The sequence below is a fragment of the Procambarus clarkii genome, chromosome 58 (genome assembly GCF_040958095.1).
Source record: "Procambarus clarkii isolate CNS0578487 chromosome 58, FALCON_Pclarkii_2.0, whole genome shotgun sequence".
Lineage (NCBI taxonomy): Eukaryota > Metazoa > Arthropoda > Malacostraca > Decapoda > Cambaridae > Procambarus > Procambarus clarkii.
This window is the reverse complement of record NC_091207.1, coordinates 18,558,446-18,579,453: the sequence shown is the minus strand read 5'-3', so window position 1 is coordinate 18,579,453 and position 21,008 is coordinate 18,558,446. Positions and strand designations below refer to the sequence as shown.

General features: G+C 44.4%; 1 protein-coding gene across 1 annotated transcript in view; it reads right to left on the bottom strand.

Moving 5' to 3' along the window:
* LOC123767937 (uncharacterized) overlaps positions 1-21,008 on the bottom strand; it is a 214,217-nt gene that overhangs the window by 146,093 nt on the left and 47,116 nt on the right. The window contains exon 3 of the mRNA XM_069306626.1: positions 10,886-10,999. Coding sequence (XP_069162727.1) covers positions 10,886-10,999 — 114 coding nt within the window. The remainder of the gene's footprint in view (positions 1-10,885; positions 11,000-21,008) is intronic.

The window sequence follows — 21,008 nt, the reverse complement described above, 5'->3', positions numbered from 1 at the left end:
GTCTTAAGAGTGGGAAGGATTGGGATTTGCTCTGTGATTTTAGTGGTCCGTTTGACGTTGAAAACATAGGAATTGTGTATGTGTGTGTGTGTGTGTGTGTGTGTGTGTGTGTGTGTGTGTGTGTGTGTGTGTGTGTGTGTGTGTGTGTGTGTGTGTGTGTGTGTGTGCGTGCACGTTTACCGAACACCTACAGTAAATTCAAACCATAATTACCATCTTTTTCATCTCCCGCGTGAGTAATGAATCTGTATTTGATTCACTCATCTCCGTCGTGAATCATGAGTCAGTACGCGAGCAGAGAGAGTGTGTGTGTGAGCAGTCTCGCTTCACAGTGGAAACTGAGTAAAGGTGCACACTTTTCCCGGGGAAAGACACACAGAACAATCTGTGTTTTGGGACTGACGTGATTGGCTCATTTTAAAAAGAATGCGCTCTGATTGGACAATTGTAAACTCCGCCCACTTGGCTTGGATTTTTTTTAAAGGAAGCTCTCTGATTGGACAACTGTAAACTCCGCCCACTTGTAGAAGTATTTAAAAAGTTTGGAGAAGCTTCGTTTGGAGCAGTAAGGGCTTATAGACTGCGCTGACGGTTGAGGCTGATAGACTGCGCTGACGGTTGAAGGCTGATAGACTGCGCTGACGGTTGAAGGCTGATAGACTGCGCTGACAGTTGAAGGCTGATAGACTGCGCTAACAGGTGAAGGCTGATAGACTGCGCTGCCAGTTGAAGGCTGATAGACTGCACTGACAATTGGAAGATGATAGACTGAGCTGACAGTTGGAGGCTGATAGACTGAGCTGACAGTTGGAGGCTGATAGACTGCGCTGACAGTTGAAGGCTGATAGACTGCGGTGACAGTTGAAGGCTGATAGACTGCGTTAATATTCCGGACCTTAAAATATAATTTTTAAGCTCGTCTCACATCATTATCTATCCGCGATTGTGTTCAATTTGTCTATTATCTTCTATTACAGTTTGGCTCTCATTCGTTCCTATTTATCGTCCTGTGTCTCCTGTCCATCCCTACCTCCCTCCCTTTCCGTCTTCCTCTCCACAATCATCACTGTCTCATTTCCATCTCCCTCTATTCCATCTGGAGGTGACAAGAGAGGTCTGGCGGTAGAAGTTGCAAGGGGATTGAATGTGTCCATTTTATGGAAAAGAAATTCATTTTTTAAACAATCACTTTGAGTCTGTTTTATTGAATAGTTATAATCAGATAAGAGATTTTGTTAAAATACATTTAGGTATTGTATGTTCTGTCTGTCTGTCTGTCTGTCTGTCTGTCTGTCTGTCTGTCTGTCTGTCTGTCTGTCTGTCTGTCTGTCTGTCTGTCTGTCTGTCTCTCTCTCTCTCTCTCTCTCTCTCTCTCTCTCTCTCTCTCTCTCTCTCTCTCTCTCTCTCTCTCTCTCTCTCTCTCTCTCTCTCTCTCTCTCTCTCTCTCCCTCTCTCTCTCTCTCTCTCTCGGGAGTTATTCTACTCTGATTTGTGATAAGCTGATCCAACAGACTGTTGCTTGCAGCTGCCCGTAGACCAACATATCCACCACAGCCCGGTTGGTCCGGCACTTCTTGCAAGAACTTATCTAATTGTTTCTTGAAGATGTTGTACCTTTGTTCCGGCAATATTTCTGAGGTTGACTGAGAGAGTATTGTAGAGGTGTGTACCTCTGATGTTCAGACAGTGTTCTCTGATTGTGCCTATGGCACCTCTACTCCTCACTGGACCTCTGATGTTCAGACAGTGCTCTCTGAGTGTGCCTATGGCACCTCTACTCCTCACTGGACCTCTGATGTTCAGACAGTGTTCTCTGATTGTGCCTATGGCACCTCTACTCCTCACTGGACCTCTGATGTTCAGACAGTGTTCTCTGATTGTGCCTATGGCACCTCTACTCTTCACTGGACCTCTGATGTTCAGACAGTGTTCTCTGATTGTGCCTATGGCACCTCTACTCTTCACTGGACCTCTGATGTTCAGACAGTGCTCTCTGATTGTGCCTATGGCACCTCTACTCCTCACTAGACCTCTGATGGTCAGACAGTGTTCTCTGAGTGTGCCTATGGCACCTCTACTCCTCACTGGACCTCTGATGGTCAGACAGTGTTCTCTGAGTGTGCCTATGGCACCTCTACTCCTCACTAGACCTCTGATGGTCAGACAGTGTTCTCTGAGTGTGCCTATGGCACCTCTACTCCTCACTGAACCTCTGAAGTTCAGACATGGTTCTCTGAGTGTGCCTATGGCACCTCTACTCCTCACTGGACCTCTGATGGTCAGACAGTGTTCTCTGAGTGTGCCTATGGCACCTCTACTCCTCACTGGACCTCTGATGGTCAGACAGTGTTCTCTGAGTGTGCCTATGGCACCTCTACTCCTCACTAGACCTCTGATGGTCAGACAGTGTTCTCTGAGTGTGCCTATGGCACCTCTACTCCTCACTAGACCTCTGATGGTCAGACAGTGTTCTCTGAGTGTGCCTATGGCACCTCTACTCCTCACTGGACCTCTGATGGTCAGACATGGTTCTCTGAGTGTGCCTATGGCACCTCTACTCCTCACTGGACCTCTGATGGTCAGACATGGTTCTCTGAGTGTGCCTATGGCACCTCTACTCCTCACTGGTTCTATTCTGCATTTCCTGCCGTGCCTTTCGTTCCTCCAGAAAACCAAAGAACCTGTGGCTCTGTGCCTCTGCAGCTCTGTGCCTCTGTGCCTCTGTTGCCTCTGTGGCTCTATGACTCTGTGGCTCTCTATCACAGGAATATTTTTACAATAGAGGGTTGAGGTCCGCTTAATTATTCCTCTTTATGGTGATATGAAGTTTTGTCTCTTTTTAGCCACGTTGCGAAGTGGAAAGGGGGGGGGGAATGGGGAGGGGGGGGAGTGGGAGGGGGGGATGGGGAGGGGGGGAGGGGGAGAGTGGAAGATGGTCAAAAATGTCACTCGGTGTTGGGGGCCGTCAGAAAGGCCCTAATGACATGTCAATCAGAGCTGTGTGGTGAGTGATGGTAGGGGTGGTGGTGGCAGGGGTGGTGGTGATGGCAGGGGTGGTGGTGATGGCAGGGGTGGTGATGGTAGGGGTGGTGGTGATGGTAGGGGTGGTGGTGATGGTAGGGGTGGTGGTGATGGCAGGGGTGGTGGTGATGGCAGGGGTGGTGGTGATGGCAGGGGTGGTGGTGATGGCAGGGGTGGTGGTGATGGCAGGGGTGGTGGTGATGGCAGGGGTGGTGGTGATGGTAGGGGTGGTGATGGTAGGGGTGGTGGTGATGGCAGGGGTGGTGGTGATGGCAGGGGTGGTGGTGATGGTAGGGGTGGTGGTGATGGCAGGGGTGGTGGTGATGGCAGGGGTGGTGGTGATGGCAGGGGTGGTGGTGATGGCAGGGGTGGTGGTGATGGCAGGGGTGGTGGTGATGGCAGGGGTGGTGGTGATGGCAGGGGTGGTGGTGATGACAAGGAGTAGTGACAGTGGTGACGATTTTTGGTTGTGGTAGCGGAATGACCTTTTGAAGTAGAGAGAAACAAGTCCACTACGGGATCACCATAGCCCGTGCTACTTAGAACTTTTTGTTCCAGGTAGCAAATCTTAAACAACATATGGTGGCGGCGACAACTACCACTACCACCACCACCACCACTACCACAACGACTACTAGCATTGATGTACATGCTGTGAAATAATTAGACTTTCTTGACGTTCGAATTCTTTCTCAAATCAGGTGTTTCACTTCTTGACGGAGGTGGCTTCTACAACTTCAGCTTTCAGAGCAGTTCCCTTGTTACTGCCCGTACACAGTACATTTTCCTTCGGTTCCTTCGGCTCCTATCAACATCAGAGGTCCGAGACTGTTCAACACGCTTCCACTACACATAAGGGGCATAACTGGCCGACCCCTCACAGTGTTCAAGAGAGAACTATCAACATCAGAGGCCCGAGACTGTTCAACACGCTTCCACTACACATAAGGGGCATAACTGGCCGACCCCTCACAGTGTTCAAGAGAGAACTGGATAAACACCTCCAAAGGATACCTGATCAACTAGGCTGTGACTCATACGTCAGGCTGCGAGCAGCCGCGTCCAACAGCCTGGTTGATCAGTCCGGCAACCAGGAGGCCTGGTCGACGACCGGGCCGCGGGGACACTAAGCCCCGGAAGCACCTCAAGGTAACCTCAAGGTAAGGTAAGGCTCATTTGCGTTTCCAGTTTTCACCTGTGTCCTCTTGTCCTACTTTCTCTAAGCTTAGACCCCCTTGTCCTCCTTATTCCCCTCAGTATCTTGTATGTCGTGGCTGTTTCCCCCCTCTGTTCTCTCCTCATGGGTTCTCAGATATAGTTATCTTTCCTTATGTAGATACGTTCTGCTCTCTTCTCTTACCTTTCCCATCTTCATTACATTACACTTCGTGAGGTTGAACTCTAATAGCCACGAGTCTGACCCAAAAGTAATTTGTGTAAGTCTTCATGTAATTCTCTGCTGTTCTTCTAGGTTTATACGTGCCTCATTACCTTCGTATGAGCCAGGTGGCCGAGCTCACTCCCCCGAGCAGGTCATTCACATAAATTAACAACATCAATGGTTCTGGGAACGAGCGTTGAGATGGTTGGAGTTTCTCACACATCTCCATGTCATTATCTGTGGAAATACGTCCTCGGCTCCCTCCACTTGCATTTTCAACCTGATTACATGGTCTCTTGGTGGTGGTGGTTGTGGTAGGAATGGGTGGTGGTGGTGGTGGTGGAGATGGTAGAGATGGGGAGCCGGATGTGTGTGTGTGGGGGGGGGGGCCAGATCCACCGGGCTTCATAAACGATGCATGGAAGCCAATAAGGCCGATTCTGGCTTAACACAGCTTCCTTTGAGCACGTTCGTCGCCCGCGGTAATGGGATTTCATCCAGTGATGGCTGTGATGGAAATTTCCCCCCCACCACCATCACTACCACCATTACCACCATCACTACCACCACTGCTACCCCCCCACCACCAGCTCACGACCCCCCCGTCCCAGAACGACCATATATCTACCTCTGCAGGGCTGGGTCATCACGACCACATGGCAACCATCACTCAACCACTTGCCGGTCGTCAACCAATCAGCGAGGAGCTTTGGTTCCTCGCTAAGGTCCTTCGGGATTTGTCTCTGGATCACGAAATTCCTGTTCCGTGTAAAGTGAGAGAGAGAGAGAGAGAGAGAGAGAGAGAGAGAGAGAGAGAGAGAGAGAGAGAGAGAGAGAGAGAGAGAGAGAGAGAGAGAGAGTTTAAACACATTGGGACCAAATCTATGTGATCCAAGAAGGAGACGGACCTCTGAAAGGTAGTTTTGAAGGAGCTGAAGAGAATCCAGTAGCTAGTGTCTGTGTCATTCAATCTCCGAGATGAAAGTGTTAGGGAGCCATGGCCACTGAGGAGTGTGTGTGTGTGTGTGTGTGTGTGTGTGTGTGTGTGTGTGTGTGTGTGTGTGTGTGTGTGTGTGTGTGTGTTTGTGTGTGTGTGTGTGTGTGTGTGTGTGTGTGTGTGTGTGTGTGTGTGTGTGTGTGTGTGTGTGTGTGTGTGTGTGTGTGTGTGTGTGTGACATCTTGGCACAGAGAGTGGGAAGAGGAACACAAGAAGAAACCAAGGGCAAAGCAAACAGATGAAAGTAGAGAAATAACAGAAAGAAATTAATAAGCGCGTGGAAAAGATTGTGAAGTCAGAAGATGAAGTCAGAGGAGAAGACTCCCTCACGGCCCAAGACTTCAATCACCGTTTGTATTAAACCACCATCCTGTTTTATTTTGTTTTTTTCCTATGTCTTCATCTTTGTTTTAATGTCTGGTGGACAGACAAACAAATGGATCGTAATAACTAAACGGGTCTCATGACATCTGATTGGAAATGTGATTTAGTCAAAGGAAAATGAGCTAAAATAATCTGTTAATCGGTGGGATGTGTCCTGGAATCCACTGATACGAAGCCTGTAGATCTTTTCTCAAGCTTAGCGGAGCACTTTCTTGAGCTGTGAAAACGCTACGAGGTAGTTAGCGAACCAGGATTATCCTTACAAACAACCTCGTTATACTTCTCGTAAACATGTTTTATTAACGTCAACAAACCCACCATGATTGTGGAAAAGATGTACAGGTTTCGTAAAAAAAGCAACTGATTTGCCATTAAACTGTTTTATGGACATTGCTTCTTAAAGACATTTTTATGGAAATGGATTTTTAAGACATATTTATGGATATTACTTTTCGAAATTGTAGTTTCATAGCTCGTATTGTCCTCACTTTAAGCCAAGAAAAAGGAATATTTTGATTTTGTCTCTCTTTTACAGGTAAGGAGGCAGATTAAGATGTGGGACCCGGATGTCAGGACAGGTAAGATGCTCCGTAAGTCTTGTGGCAGGCATTAAGATGCCTGTCACTCATCTTGTGTGAGTGACAGTGATGCCTGTCACTCACTCTTCCCTTTACCTGCTAGCATCAGCTAGCAGGTAAAGGGAAGACATTGATAGCTAGGGGATGAGGATGGGTCGTCTTGTTAGCTAAGGACGAAAATAATCAGCATTGGCTTCTCTGGTTAGACAACAGCGATCCTGAATGAATTACGATGAGTTCTCATTGTCAACACAGACATAATATGTAGCAGACAGAATGTGTAGCAGACAGCATATGTAGCAGACAGTATATGTAGCGGACAGCATATGTAGCAGACAGCATATGTAGCAGACAGAATATGTAGCAGACAGAATATGTAGCAGACAGAATGTGTAGCAGACAGAATGTGTAGCAGACAGTATATGTAGCGGACAGCATATGTAGCAGACAGTATATGTAGCAGACAGATGACAGGATAGATTTATTACAGAAATGCCTCTTTCAAGAACGAGGTAATATTACGGGCGAAACAGACAACCAATCAGAACCCAAGATCCAGTCGTAAATGAGCAATGATTGGCTGAGCGAACTGCCCACCCATCATCACAGGTATTTATCCAGCAGTTGCACTGTGAGTGGAGGTCTATGAGGCGACTATGAGAGGTGAGGAGAGGCAGAACAGGACTTAGTTCAACAGCAGTTGGATAGGGACCAGAGATAGTCTCAACGGCCCTCAGTCAACATCGAAGTCCTCAAACCTGATGACTTCGATGTTGGTAGAGCCAGACTCTATACTAGTGTGTGTGTGGGGGGGGGGGGGAGGAGAGCTTAGTCAGGTATGTGTGGCTCAGTCTATCCTTAGGGGGGGATAGGCCAGTCAGGTCTGTATCTTAGATGCAGGAGAGGGATAGGTCAGCCTTGAAATGTATTTCGAGGAGCAGCTCTAAGATTTGGAGGAGGAAGGAAGTTAGGATAAAGAGGGGGTATGGAATGCATGGGGAAGAAGGAGGAGGAGGAGGAGGAAGAACAAGAAGAGGAGAAGAAGGAAGAGAGAATAGGGGTATGGGAGAGGGAGGAGATTGACTGGAAAATGGAATAAAATGGGCAGCAGCGGTGATGGCTGAAAAGTTTGCTAGACGCGGGTGTCTGGAAAATCGTGATGATAGGGATGGTGATAGTGATAGTGACGGTGATAGTGATGGTGACGGTGATGGTGAGAGGACTATATACACACGTGTAGAGCTCATCACTGTAAAAGAGGGACGTGGATGACTCTTTGAGTTTAAACGACATGAGTCAATACAACTCATCCGTCTAGATGGTTCATGAGCTCAATATAGGACGCATGGGCTCAATATAGGACGCATGGGCTCAATATAGGACGCATGGGCTCTATATAGGACGCATGGGCTCTATATAGGACGCATGGGCTCAATATAGGACGCATGAGCTCAATATAGGACGCATGGGCTCAATATAAGACGCATGGGCTCAATATAGGACGCATGGGCTCTATATAGGACGCATGAGCTCAATAAGACTCACTAGTCTGAGGGAGAGGGGGAAGTGAATTAAACTTTATAACTATATAACGTTATAACACACACACACACACACACACACACACACACAGGAACCTGTACACCTGTTGATTGACAGTTGAGAGGCGGGACCAAAGAGCCAGAGCTCAACCCCCGCAAGCACAATTAGATGAGTACACACACACACACACACACACACACACACACACACACACACACACACACACACACACACACACACACACACACACACACACACACACACACAGGAACCTGTACACCTGTTGATTGACAGTTGAGAGGCGGGACCAAAGAGCCAGAGCTCAACCCCCGCAAGCACAATTAGATGAGTACACACACACACACACACACACACACACACACACACACACACACACACACACACACACACACACACACACACACACACACACACAGCTTAAAATTGTGACCAAAGGACAAGAGGTCCGGGAAAGGAGACTTGATTACAGAAAAGGGGACTACAGAAGGATAAGGGACTACCTGGGAGAAGTGCAGTGGGAGGAAGAACTTAGAGGAAAAACAGTGCAAGGTATGATGAACCAAGTCATATTGAAATGCAAGGAGGCTGAAGATAGATTTATTCCAACAATAAAGGAAAAAAGCAGGAGGGAATATAATAACCCATGGTTTAATAGACAGTGTCAGGAAGCAAAGGTGAGAAGCAGGAGGGAGTGGAGGAAGTACAGAAGGCAAAGGACAGAGGACAACAGGATTAGATGTAACAGAGCTAGGAATGATTACATTAACATAAGACGAGTGTCGGAAAGAAATTATGAGAACGATATTGCAGTCAAAGCGAAAAAGCAACCAAAATTACTACATAGCCATATAAGAAGGAAGATGTCGGTAAATGACCAAGTGACAAGACTGAGGAAAACAGAAGGGGCATATACAGAAAGCGACAAGGAAATCTGCGAGGTACTGAATGCAAAATTCCATGGAGTGTTCACTACCGAGCCTGAGCAGCTCCCATTGTTAGAAGAGATTACCCAAGATGAAAGACTATCAGATATAGAGGTGACAGCAGAGGATGTAATGAAACAGTTGACAACACTGGATGCAAATAAAGCTGTTGGACCAGACAAAGTATCACCGTGGATACTTAAAGAGGCAGCGCAGGCTCTCAGCGTGCCTCTGGCAATGATCTTCAATGAGTCACTTATGTCGGGAGAATTGCCCAGTTGCTGGAAGGAGGCAAATGTCGTACCGATTTTCAAAAAGGGGGATAGGGAGGAGGCACTTAACTACAGACCCGTATCACTGACAAGCATCCCCTGCAAAATACTTGAAAGAATAATTAGGCTAAGACTTGTTGAGCACCTGGAGAGCATTGGGTTTGTAAACAAGCACCAACATGGGTTCTGGACAGGGAAATCATGCCTAACAAACCTTTTAGAATTCTATGATAAAGTAACAAGGATAAGGCAGGACAGAGAAGGCTGGGCAGACTGCATATTTCTTGACTGCCAAAAGGCCTTTGATACGGTACCGCACATGAGACTGCTATACAAACTTGAGAGGCAGGCAGGAGTAAGCGGAAAGGCCCTAGTATGGGTGAAGAACTACCTAACAGGAAGGAGCCAGAGGGTAATGGTAAGGGGCGAAAAGTCGGACTGGCGAACAGTAACAAGTGGAGTACCTCAAGGATCGGTGCTGGGACCAATCCTCTTTCTAATTTACGTAAATGATATGTTTACAGGAGTGGAATCATACATGTCGATGTTTGCAGATGACGCAAAATTAATGAGAAGAGTTGTGACAGACGAGGATTGTAGGATCCTCCAAGAGGACTTGAACAGGCTGCAGAGATGGTCAGAGAAATGGCTACTGGAGTTTAACACCAGTAAATGTAAAGTTATGGAAATGGGATCAGGTGACAGGAGACCAAAGGGACAGTACACAATGAAGGGGAACAGCCTACCTGTAACGATTCGAGAAAGAGACCTGGGAGTGGATGTGACACCTAATCTAACTCCTGAGGCACATATAAATAGGATAACGACAGCAGCGTACTCTACACTGGCGAAAATTAGAACTTCATTCAGAAACCTAAATGAGGAAGCTTTTAGGGCGCCTTACACTGCCTACGTGAGACCCGTCTTAGAGTATGCCGCGCCATCATGGAGCCCCCACCTGAAGAAACACATAAGGAAACTGGAGAAGGTTCAGAGGTTTGCGACGAGGCTTGTCCCAGAGCTACGAGGGATGGGATATGAAGAGCGGCTGAAGGAACTGAACCTTACGACACTAGAGAAAAGAAGGGAGAGAGGAGATATGATAGGGACATATAAAATACTCAGGGGAATTGACAAAGTGGAAATAGATCAAATGTTCACACGTAATAATAACAGAACGAGGGGACATGGGTGGAAACTGGAAACTCAGATGAGTCACAGAGATGTTAGGAAGTTTTCTTTTAGCGTGAGAGTAGTAGAAAAATGGAATGCACTTGGGGAACAGGTTGTGGAAGCAAATACTATTCATACTTTTAAAACTAGGTATGATAGGGAAATGGGACAGGAGTCATTGCTGTAAACAACCGATAGCTAGAAAGGCGGGATCCAAGAGTCAATGCTCGATCCTGCAAGCACATATAGGTGAGTACATATAGGTGAGTACACACATACACACACACACACACACACACACACACACACACACACACACACACACACACACACACACACACACACACATACACACACACACACACACACACACACACACACACACACACACACACACACACACACACACACACACACACACACACACACACATACACACACACATACACACACACACACACACACACACACACACACACACACACACACACACACACACATACACACACACACACACACACATACACACACACCTGTAAGATGAAGCACAAGACAACTAAGAATTCAAAGACTCGTCAGAGACCTCAACCTACCTTGAGACGCAGGCAAGACAGGAGTCCAAACGACTTGACAGAGACTTGGCCGTGTCGTGACTGTCAAGACCGCAGCTGTCAAGGCTGTCCGCCACACCATCACGCGGCCACAGGCTACACCAGGGGGAGGAGGAGGGGAAAATATACACATATACTGATATATATATACATATACATCCATGTTTAATAACAAAAAAAAGTACATATATTAATTACCTTTTTTCTACTTATCGATAAATATTAAAATAAAAATACTTCAAATTTACCAAATTTTGAAGAAATTTGTATAAAATACGATTGAAGAAAGTAATATTAAGTAGGCTAAGATAGCTATGTAAAAATATATATATATATATATATATATATATATATATATATATATATATATATATATATATATATATATATATATATATATATATATATGGATGGTCGTTAACACGGACAGTCGTGTAGAGAGAAGCTCACGGTCGAGCCTCATATATCGCTCCTATAGGTCGTCCAGGAGCCGGCTGGTGCCAGGGTGCCAGGGTGCCAGGGCCTGGGGGAAACATGTGTGTGGCACCGTGGTGGTGAGGGAGAGAGAGCGGAAGGTGCCACTACATTGACACTCCTCCAGCACTTCCTCCTACCCTTCCTCGGCCCCCACCATCACTCTCACTCTTAATGTGGCGCTCTTGGTGGAGTTTATATCTGGGTGCTGTCTGGTGTGTGTCGCGGTGATGGGTGTGGCTGGTCTGGGGGAGGTTGTGTGGGTGTTGGTGATGGGTGTAGCTGGTCTGTGGGTGTTGGTGATGGGTGTGGCTGGTCTGTGGGTGTTGGTGATGGGTGTGGCTGGTCTGTGGGTGTTGGTGATGGGTGTGGCTGGTCTGTGGGTGTTGGTGATGGGTGTAGCTGGTCTGTGGGTGTTGGTGATGGGTGTAGCTGGTCTGTGGGTGTTGGTGATGGGTGTAGCTGGTCTGTGGGTGTTGGTGATGGGTGTAGCTGGTCTGTGGGTGTTGGTGATGGGTGTAGCTGGTCTGTGGGAGGTTGTGTGGGTGTTGGTGACGGGTGTGGCTGGTCTGTGGGTGAAGCTGGTCTGGGGGAGGTTGTGGGTGTTGGTGATGGGTATAGCTGGTCTGTGGATGTTGGTGATGGGTGTGGCTGGTCTGTGGGTGTTGGTGATGGGTGTGGCTGGTCTGTGGGTGTTGGTGATGGGTGTGGCTGGTCTGGGGGAGATTATGGGTGTTGGTGAAGGGTGTGGCTGGTCTGTTGGGGGTTGTGTGGGTGTTGGTGATGGGTGTAGCTGGTCTGTGGGTGGTTGTGGGTATTGGTGATGGGTGTAGCTGGTCTGTGGGTGGTTGTGGGTGTGGGTGATGGGTGTAGCTGGTCTGTGGGTGGTTGTGGGTGTGGGTGATGGGTGTAGCTGGTCTGTGGGTGGTTGTGGGTGTGGGTGATGGGTGTAGCAGGTCGTCGTCCCTTCACTTTCTAGTGTGTGGTTTGATCAACTTAACTATGACCTCTGCAGGAATATCAGTGACCAAAAAAATTAAGTTACCTAAATGCTCTTCAGGTACGACCTTTTCGTCCAAGACTGGTCGTGGGCTCCTGTACGACCCAACAGGATCATCATGAATGCCCTGGGAACCACCCCCCCCTCTTCCCCAGGACCCCCTCCTCCCCCCCTAGCCAACGACTGACCATCACCTTGTATGCCACCCACAACAGTCCGCTAACTCCCAGGGGACCCATTTACAGGGGTAAATGCACAGACGCTTCGTACGACTATTTCACACGACCGCAACACAGAAAGGTCGTACCTGACCCAAATACAAAACCTTTTCACTACCTAATGAACAACATGGAAAGAAACATGCTTGAACACTTCACCCTGCCTGGGGAGTCGAACCTAGAACTAACTGCAAACTACCACATGAGCAAACTGCTATAACTACCACGATTACACTAGACGATTAACTACCCAATTCACGACTATGGCGGGGGGGGGGGGGGAATTTAAGGTCCGAAATACAAGCATTTAGTTGGGTATTTCTTGTTGTTTAAATAATTATTAAGATCCGCTACCTGGAACAAAAAGTTGCAAGTAGCACGGGCTATGGCGAGCCCGCAGTTGGGTAAAACAGCGAAAACTGAGGACTTATTGATGTCCCTCTGAGTGGTCCGGCTGGTCAGGGGGGAAATAGGTCGTGTTTAACCCGCCGTCCTTCCCAAAAATATGTGTGGAGTTTGGGTCGTGAATTCATGCATTTTTCGGCCCGGTGATACAGGATTTTATACAGGGCTTTGAAGCCAAGGATATATTTTGTGGAGGCGGGTCTGGGACGAGGCTTGGTAGCTTTAGGGGGCTGATTGTCTTTTGTCGCGTGTGTGTGTGTGTGTGTGTGTGTGTGTGTGTGTGTGTGTGTGTGTGTGTGTGTGTGTGTGTGTGTGTGTGTGTGTGTGTGTGTGCTTGCGGGGGTTGAGCTCTGGCTCTTTGGTCCCGCTTCTTAACTGTCAATTAACTGGTGTACAGGTTCCTGAGCCTATTGGGCTCTATCATATCTACACTTGAAGCTGTATATGGAGTGTGTGTTTGTGTGTGTGTGTGTGTGTGTGTGTGTGTGTGTGTGTGTGTGTGTGTGTGTGTGTGTGTGTGTGTGTGTGTGTGTGTGTGTGTGTGTGTGTGTGCTTGCGGGGGTTGAGCTCTGGCTCTTTGGTCCCGCTTCTTAACTGTCAATTAACTGGTGTACAGGTTCCTGAGCCTACTGGGCTCTATCATATCTACACTTGAAGCTGTGTATGGAGTGTGTGTGTGTGTGTGTGTGTGTGTGTGTGTGTGTGTGTGTGTGTGTGTGTGTGTGTGTGTGTGTGTGTGTGTGTGTGTGTGTGTGTGTGTGTGTGTGTGTGTGTGTGTGTGTGTGTGTGTGTGTGTGTGTGTGTGTGTGTGTGTGTGTGTGTGTGTGTGAGTGTCTCCCCTATTCTTCCTTTCTTCCAGTGTGGTGGAGGTCTGGTTCCCTCAGTCCTTCTTCATTGGTTACTTCCCTTAGCTTAAGGTCGAGTCCCCAAATTGAGATGATTATAATATAAAAACAAGAGAATTGAATCTTTTTACAATAAATCAGAGACGGGAAAGAGGAGCCATGATTTCGACGTATAAGATACTGAAGGTGAAAGCTAGAAGAAGAAGAAGTGGTTAGAGGTGTTTGTTTGGGTTTAAACTGTTAGTAGATAGAGGTATGGGAATTGATTTGGAGGAAGGAGGTAATAAAAGTATGTGTTTGTGGGAGAAAGGAATTGGCAAAACGATCAGGGAAAGAGAAGGTCCGCAAAATAACAATTCACTTAGGGTATATTACACTAACAGTAGAAGTCTAAGAAATAAAATTAACGAATTAAATGCTCTTGTCTGCACAGAAAAAATAGATATTATTGCACTTACCGAAACGTGGATGAATGTAGAAAATAGAGAACTATTAGCTGAATATCAAATATATGGATTTAAACTATTTCACACAGATAGATATATTAGACGAGGAGGTGGAGTAGCCATATATGTTAGGGACAATTTGAAATGTAGTCTCAAAGAGGGAATCAAAACAGAGCCACACACAGAAACTATTTGGATTGAATTAAACGAAAAAGCTAATAATATTATAATAGGAGTAATATATAGGCCACCAAATTTAGACAGAATGGAAGCAAAGCATCTATGGGATGAAATATCTAGAGCATCTAGATCTAACAGTATTTATGTCATGGGTGACTTTAATTTTAGCGGAATAAACTGGTTGAACAAAACAGGGAATAGTGAAGCAGAAGATTTTCTAGAATTAATTGACGATTGCTTTCTTACGCAACACATTAAGGAACCAACACGGGAAAATAATATTTTAGATTTAGTGTTAACTAACAGGGAAACGCAAATTAATGACATCGAAATAGGGAGTGAGCTAGGGAGCAGTGATCACAAAGAAATCAGATTTAGCATAGAATGGAATAGACCAGTAGGAGAAAATTCTGTTAAAGTGCCAGATTTTCGAAAAGCTGATTTTAATAGCCTAAGAAATTTTTTGGGTCAACTTGATTGGAAAGGCTTGGGTATGGGGTGTGGGCCGGTCTTGGAGCGAGACATGAACCCAGCGATAGGTGACTTAAATGGGGATTTCGATGTGGATTCAATATATAACTTATTTAAGAATATTCTAAACAAAGCACAGGAACGTAGTATACCATACAAATTGAATAGATCGTATACTAATGACCCAAAGTGGATAACAAAGAATTTGAAGAACCTTATAGGTAAAAAGAGAGCTTGGTACAAAAGGATTAAAAATGGGGAGGTCACTTTAGAACAGGAATTCGTACAACTGGTTAGAAATGTTAAAAAAGAGATAAGGAAAGCAAAAAGAAACTATGAAGTTCGCATAGCAGGGCAAGCAAAGACAAATCCTAAAGGGTTTTTTCAGTTATATCGTACTAAGACTAGGGAAAGGATAGGTCCATTAAAAACTGAGACAGGTCAAATAACAGATAGTGATGAAGAGATGAGTAGTATTTTTAATAAATATTTTGTATCTGTATTTACTAAAGAGGAACTTAACAATATGCCTTCAGCCGAACAAGTCTATGTGGGTGGGGACGAGGACAGGTTGACGAGTTTAGCAGTTACCAGGGAGGATGTTCTTAAACAAATAGTAAAACTCAAACCAAACAAATCCCCAGGGCCGGATGAAGTGTTTGCTAGGGTGCTTAAAGAATGCAAAGAGGAGCTTTGTGACCCACTGTCAACCATATTTAATAAATCAATAGAGTCAGGCAGAGTGCCAGAGTTTTGGAAAGTTGCTAATGTGATACCAGTTTTTAAGAAAGGAGATAGATCACTTGCGTCTAACTATCGACCAATTAGCCTAACGTCTATTGTGGGAAAGTTACTCGAATCTATAATAGCAAATAAAATTCGTCTTCATCTTGAAAAACATAAATTAATAATTGAGTCGCAACATGGTTTTATAAATGGCCGTTCATGTTTAACAAATTTGTTATCTTTTTATTCTAGCATTGTTGAGGCAGTTGATAGTGGTAAGGATTGCGATGTTGTATACCTTGACTTTAGCAAAGCTTTTGATACAGTGCCACATGAAAGACTGATTAAAAAAAATAGAGTCTCATGGTATTGGGGGTGCTATATTAAGCTGGATTAGGGCATGGCTATACCAAAGGAAACAGAGAGTTAGTATAAATGGAATCAAGTCAGAGTGGGAAAATGTTGTAAGTGGAGTGCCTCAAGGCTCTGTCCTGGGACCTCTGTTGTTTATAATATATATAAATGATTTAGATTCAGGTTTGAGTAGCAACATTTGCAAATTTGCCGATGATACGAAAATCGGTAGGGAAATTAATTCGGAGGAGGACTCACTATCACTTCAAGTTGATCTAGATAGGGTTTTGAAATGGTCAAAGGATTGGCAGATGCAGTTTAATGCTGATAAATGTAAAGTTCTGAGGTTAGGTAATGATGATAGAGTTACAAGATACGAGCTAGATGGTGTTGTGATTGCGAAGTCGGATTGCGAAAGGGATCTGGGAGTTATGATTAGTAAGAATTTAAAACAAAAGGATCAATGCATAAATGTTCGTAATAAGGCAAATCGGACACTTGGATTTATTAATCGCAGCGTTAGTAACAAGACACCTGGTGTGGTTCTCAAGCTATATCTTGCTCTAGTTAGGCCCCATTTAGATTATGCAGTTCAGTTTTGGTCGCCATATTATAGAATGGATATAAATTCACTTGAACGTGTCCAGCGTAGGATGACTAAGTTAATTCCCCAAATTAGAAATCTTTCATATGAAGAAAGATTAACAAAGCTTAAGTTGCATTCACTGGAAAGGCGAAGAGTTAGGGGTGACATGATAGAGGTTTACAAGTGGATGAATGGACATAACCGGGGGGATATTAATAGGGTATTAAAAGTATCAACACAGGACAGAACACGAAACAATGGATATAAATTGGATAAGTTTAGATTTAGGAAAGACTTGGGTAAATACTGGTTCAGTAACAGGGTTGTTGATTTGTGGAACCAATTGCCGCGTAACATTGTGGAGGTGGGGTCCCTCGATTGTTTCAAGCACGGGTTGGACAAGTATATGAGTGGGATTGGGTGGTTATAGAATAGGAGCTGCCTCGTATGGGCCAATAGGCCTTCTGCAGTTACCTTTGTTCTTATGTTCTTCTTATGTAGAAACACAGATGATAATTGACCTGAAGGCCACTAACTCTCTATAGTGGCCTCGATGAGGACAGGAAGCCGGTGTCTTGTCACAGGTCAATGTAAAGGGATATATTACCCTTAAGAGTAGTTAGTAGATAGTTAGTTCCCTTAAGAGTAGTTAGTAGATAGTTAGTTCCCTTAAGAGTAGTTAGTAGATAGAGTGAACAGCAGGAATCCAAATTAATACCAAACTCACAGACATGTCTGTAAGTCTGGTATTAGTTCTGATAGATACCTCGATGTTCTGATAGATACTAGTTCCATTAGACAACTGGAAAGACGGGGGGACAAGAGCTAAACTCAACCGTAACTGAATGTACATTGACACCCAGAAAATATTTTGATTTCGGGAGATTTCAGAAAGATTACATTATCTTTTGTAGATTTCAGAAAGATTACATTATCTTTTGTAGATTTCAGAAAGATTACATTATCTTTTGTAGATTTCAGAAAGATTACATTATCTTTTGTAGATTTCAGAAAGATTACATTATCTTTTGTAGATTTCAGAAAGATTACATTATCTTTTGTAGATTTCAGAAAGATTACATTATCTTTTGTAGATTTCAGAAAGATTACATTATCTTTTGTAGATTTCAGAAAGATTACATTATCTTTTGTAGATTTCAGAAAGATTACATTATCTTTTGTAGATTTCAGAAAGATTACATTATCTTTTGTAGATTTCAGAAAGATTACATTATCTTTTGTAGATTTCAGAAAGATTACATTATCTTTTGTAGATTTCAGAAAGATTACATTATCTTTTGTTGATTTCAGAAAGATTACATTATTTTTTGTAGATTTCAGAAAGATTACATTATCTTTTGTACTTCATTAAGAATTTTTGTGTGTAGGTCTACTGAGCAGTGTTGCCTCTGGGGGGACTATTAGGCTTATGCGCCTTAATAGGCCTATATTTTGAGGTTATTAAGCCGTAGTTGTCGTGGATTAGGTGATTAGCTGTTCATTATCCTCTCATTATGTCTTCATCATCTCTTTCATTGTCTTTTCATTATCCCTTGAATACCGCTTCATTGCCTTTAATTACTCAATCATTACCCTTTAATTACTCAATCATTACCCTTTAATTACTCAATCATTACCCATTAATTACTCAATCATTACCCATTAATTACTCAATCATTACCCTTTAATTACTCAATCATTACCCATTAATTACTCAATCATTACCCATTAATTACTCAATCATTACCCATTAATTACTCAATCATTACCCTTTAATTACTCAATCATTACCCATTAATTACTCAATCATTACCCATTAATTACTCAATCATTACCCATTAATTACTCAATCATTACCCATTAATTACTCAATCATTACCCTTTAATTACTCAATCATTACCCTTTAATTACTCAATCATTACCCTTTAATTACTCAATCATTACCCTTTAATTACTTAATCATTACCCATTAATTACTCAATCATTACCCATTAATTACTCAATCATTACCCATTAATTACTCAATCATTACCCATTAATTACTCAATCATTACCCTTTAATTACTCATTCATTATCCCCCTTTATGACCTCTATTACCATTAATTACTCCTTAATTACCCATTCGTTACCCTTAATTACCTCTTAATTACCCTCTTCGTTACCATATACGTGAGGGACTAATAAGTCTAACAGTCTTATTGTAGCTCTAATTAGCTCGTTAGTTTTTGCAGTCAATAAAAGTCTAATAGATCATAGAGGTAGATTTATCCTCACAGATTCGTCAGACTATTGGGGTTTGCATTGAGCACTTGGCGGTTAGGGAGCCAGTCGGCCGAGCGGACAGCACGCTGGACTTGTGATCCTGTGGTCCTGGGTTCGATCCCGGGCGCCGGCGAGAAACAATGGGCAGAGTTTCTTTCACCCTATGCCCCTGTTACCTAGCAGTAAAATAGGTACCTGGGTGTTAGTCAGCTGTCACGGGCTGCTTCCTGGGTGTGGAGGCCTGGTCGAGGACCGGGCCGCGGGGACACTAAAAAGCCCCGAAATCATCTCAAGATAATCATCTCTCAAGATAACCACCAGGGAAGTCCTAAGGGTAATCTACATATATGTTCCCATCATTAAGGGAATTAAAAAAAAACAATTGGAGTCATGAAAAGGATTCGAACCCACTCCCTTTGCACTCCCAAGCTAGCGCCCTAGACCACTACACCACAACATCGCACAAAAAGGTGCAATATAACCTTTTGAAGTATTTATGGTGAAGATAACTTCAAGAAGATAACCTACCTATGCCTTGTTATAATAATATTATAATATATAATATTGCATACCTGGGATTCTACTGAACCCTTTAGGGATCCTGAGGCTTTGTTGACCAGACCACACACTAGAAGTTGAAGGGACGACGACGTTTCGGTCCGTCCTGGACCATTCTCAAGTCGATTGTGAATGGTCCAGGACGGACCGAAACGTCTTCGTCGTCCCTTCACCTTCTAGTGTGTGGTCTGGTCAACATACTTCAGCCACGTTATTGTGACTCCTCGCCTGCATCCTGAGACTTTCATGTGAAGCCCAATCATTCCGTAATTAAAAGAACTACTATTATTTTCAACGTTATTTCCCCCCACTTTCCCTTCTTGATTACATTATCTGTTGAGCCGCTCGGATAAAATGTTACATTCAGATAACCAGAGCAACAGAGGACATAGTTGTGTAATTTAAGCGGTCACAGTTAATGTGGGCTGTAAATAATAGTGTCTGAGCTAAATGCCACCCGTGGGCTGGGCAAATGATACAGGGGTTCCGTAATGGCCTCCTTACTGCTCCTCTGCTTGCTTAACTGCCTGGTTTACCTGCTTGGTAACTTTGTCTGCGTTACCTGGTTGTCTGCTTATCTGTCCCCCACTCCCTCCCCTCTCTCTGAAGGCTTATTTGCATGTAATTAGGTTTGCGTATAATTAATTTTGGATATTGCGTGTATGTGTGCGTGATATTGCGTGTGTGTGTGCGTGTTAATGTGTTGTGTGTGCGTGTTAATGTGTCGTGTGTGCGTGTTAATGTGTCGTGTGTGCGTGTTAATGTGTTATGTGTGCGTGTTAATGTGTTATGTGTGCGTGCTAATGTGTTGTGTGGGCGAGTTAATGTGTTGTGTGTGCGTGTTAATGTGTTGTGTGTGCGTGTTAATGTGTTGTGTGTGCGTGGTAATGTGTTATATGTGCGTGGTAATGTGTCATGTGTGCGTGTTAATGTGTCATGTGTGCGTGTTAATGTGTTGTGTGTACGTGTTAATGTGTTGTGTGTGCGTGTTAATGTGTTATATGTGCGTGGTAATGTGTTATATGTGCGTGCTAACATCGTATATGTGCGTGCTAACATTCGAACTCATTGGAATGTTCGTGTGTGTGTATTTTGTGCTAATTTCTCAGCGTTACATTGCCAGAAGTTGAAAGACCAAGCTCCAGCTCCTGGGGCCCGCCTCTTCAGCTGTTGGCCATTGGTACAATGAACGTCATTGTTCATTGTTCTGTTTACTTTGTAAACTATGTATGCATGAGGCTCGTTAGTAGATTTGGAGGCCAAACACCTTTAGGCCCTCATATTTATGTGGGCCCTCATACTTATGTGGGTCCTCATACTTATGGGGGTCCTCATACTTATGTGGGCCCTCATACTTATGGGGGTCCTCATACTTATGTGGGTCCTCATACTTATGTGGGTCCTCATACTTATGTGGGTCCTCATACTTATGTGGGTCCTCATACTTATGTGGGTCCTCATACTTATGGGGGCCCTCATACTTATGGGGGCCCTCATACTTATGGGGGCCCTCATACTTATGTGGCCCCTCATACTTATGGGGGCCCTCATACTTATGGGGCCCCTCATACTTATGGG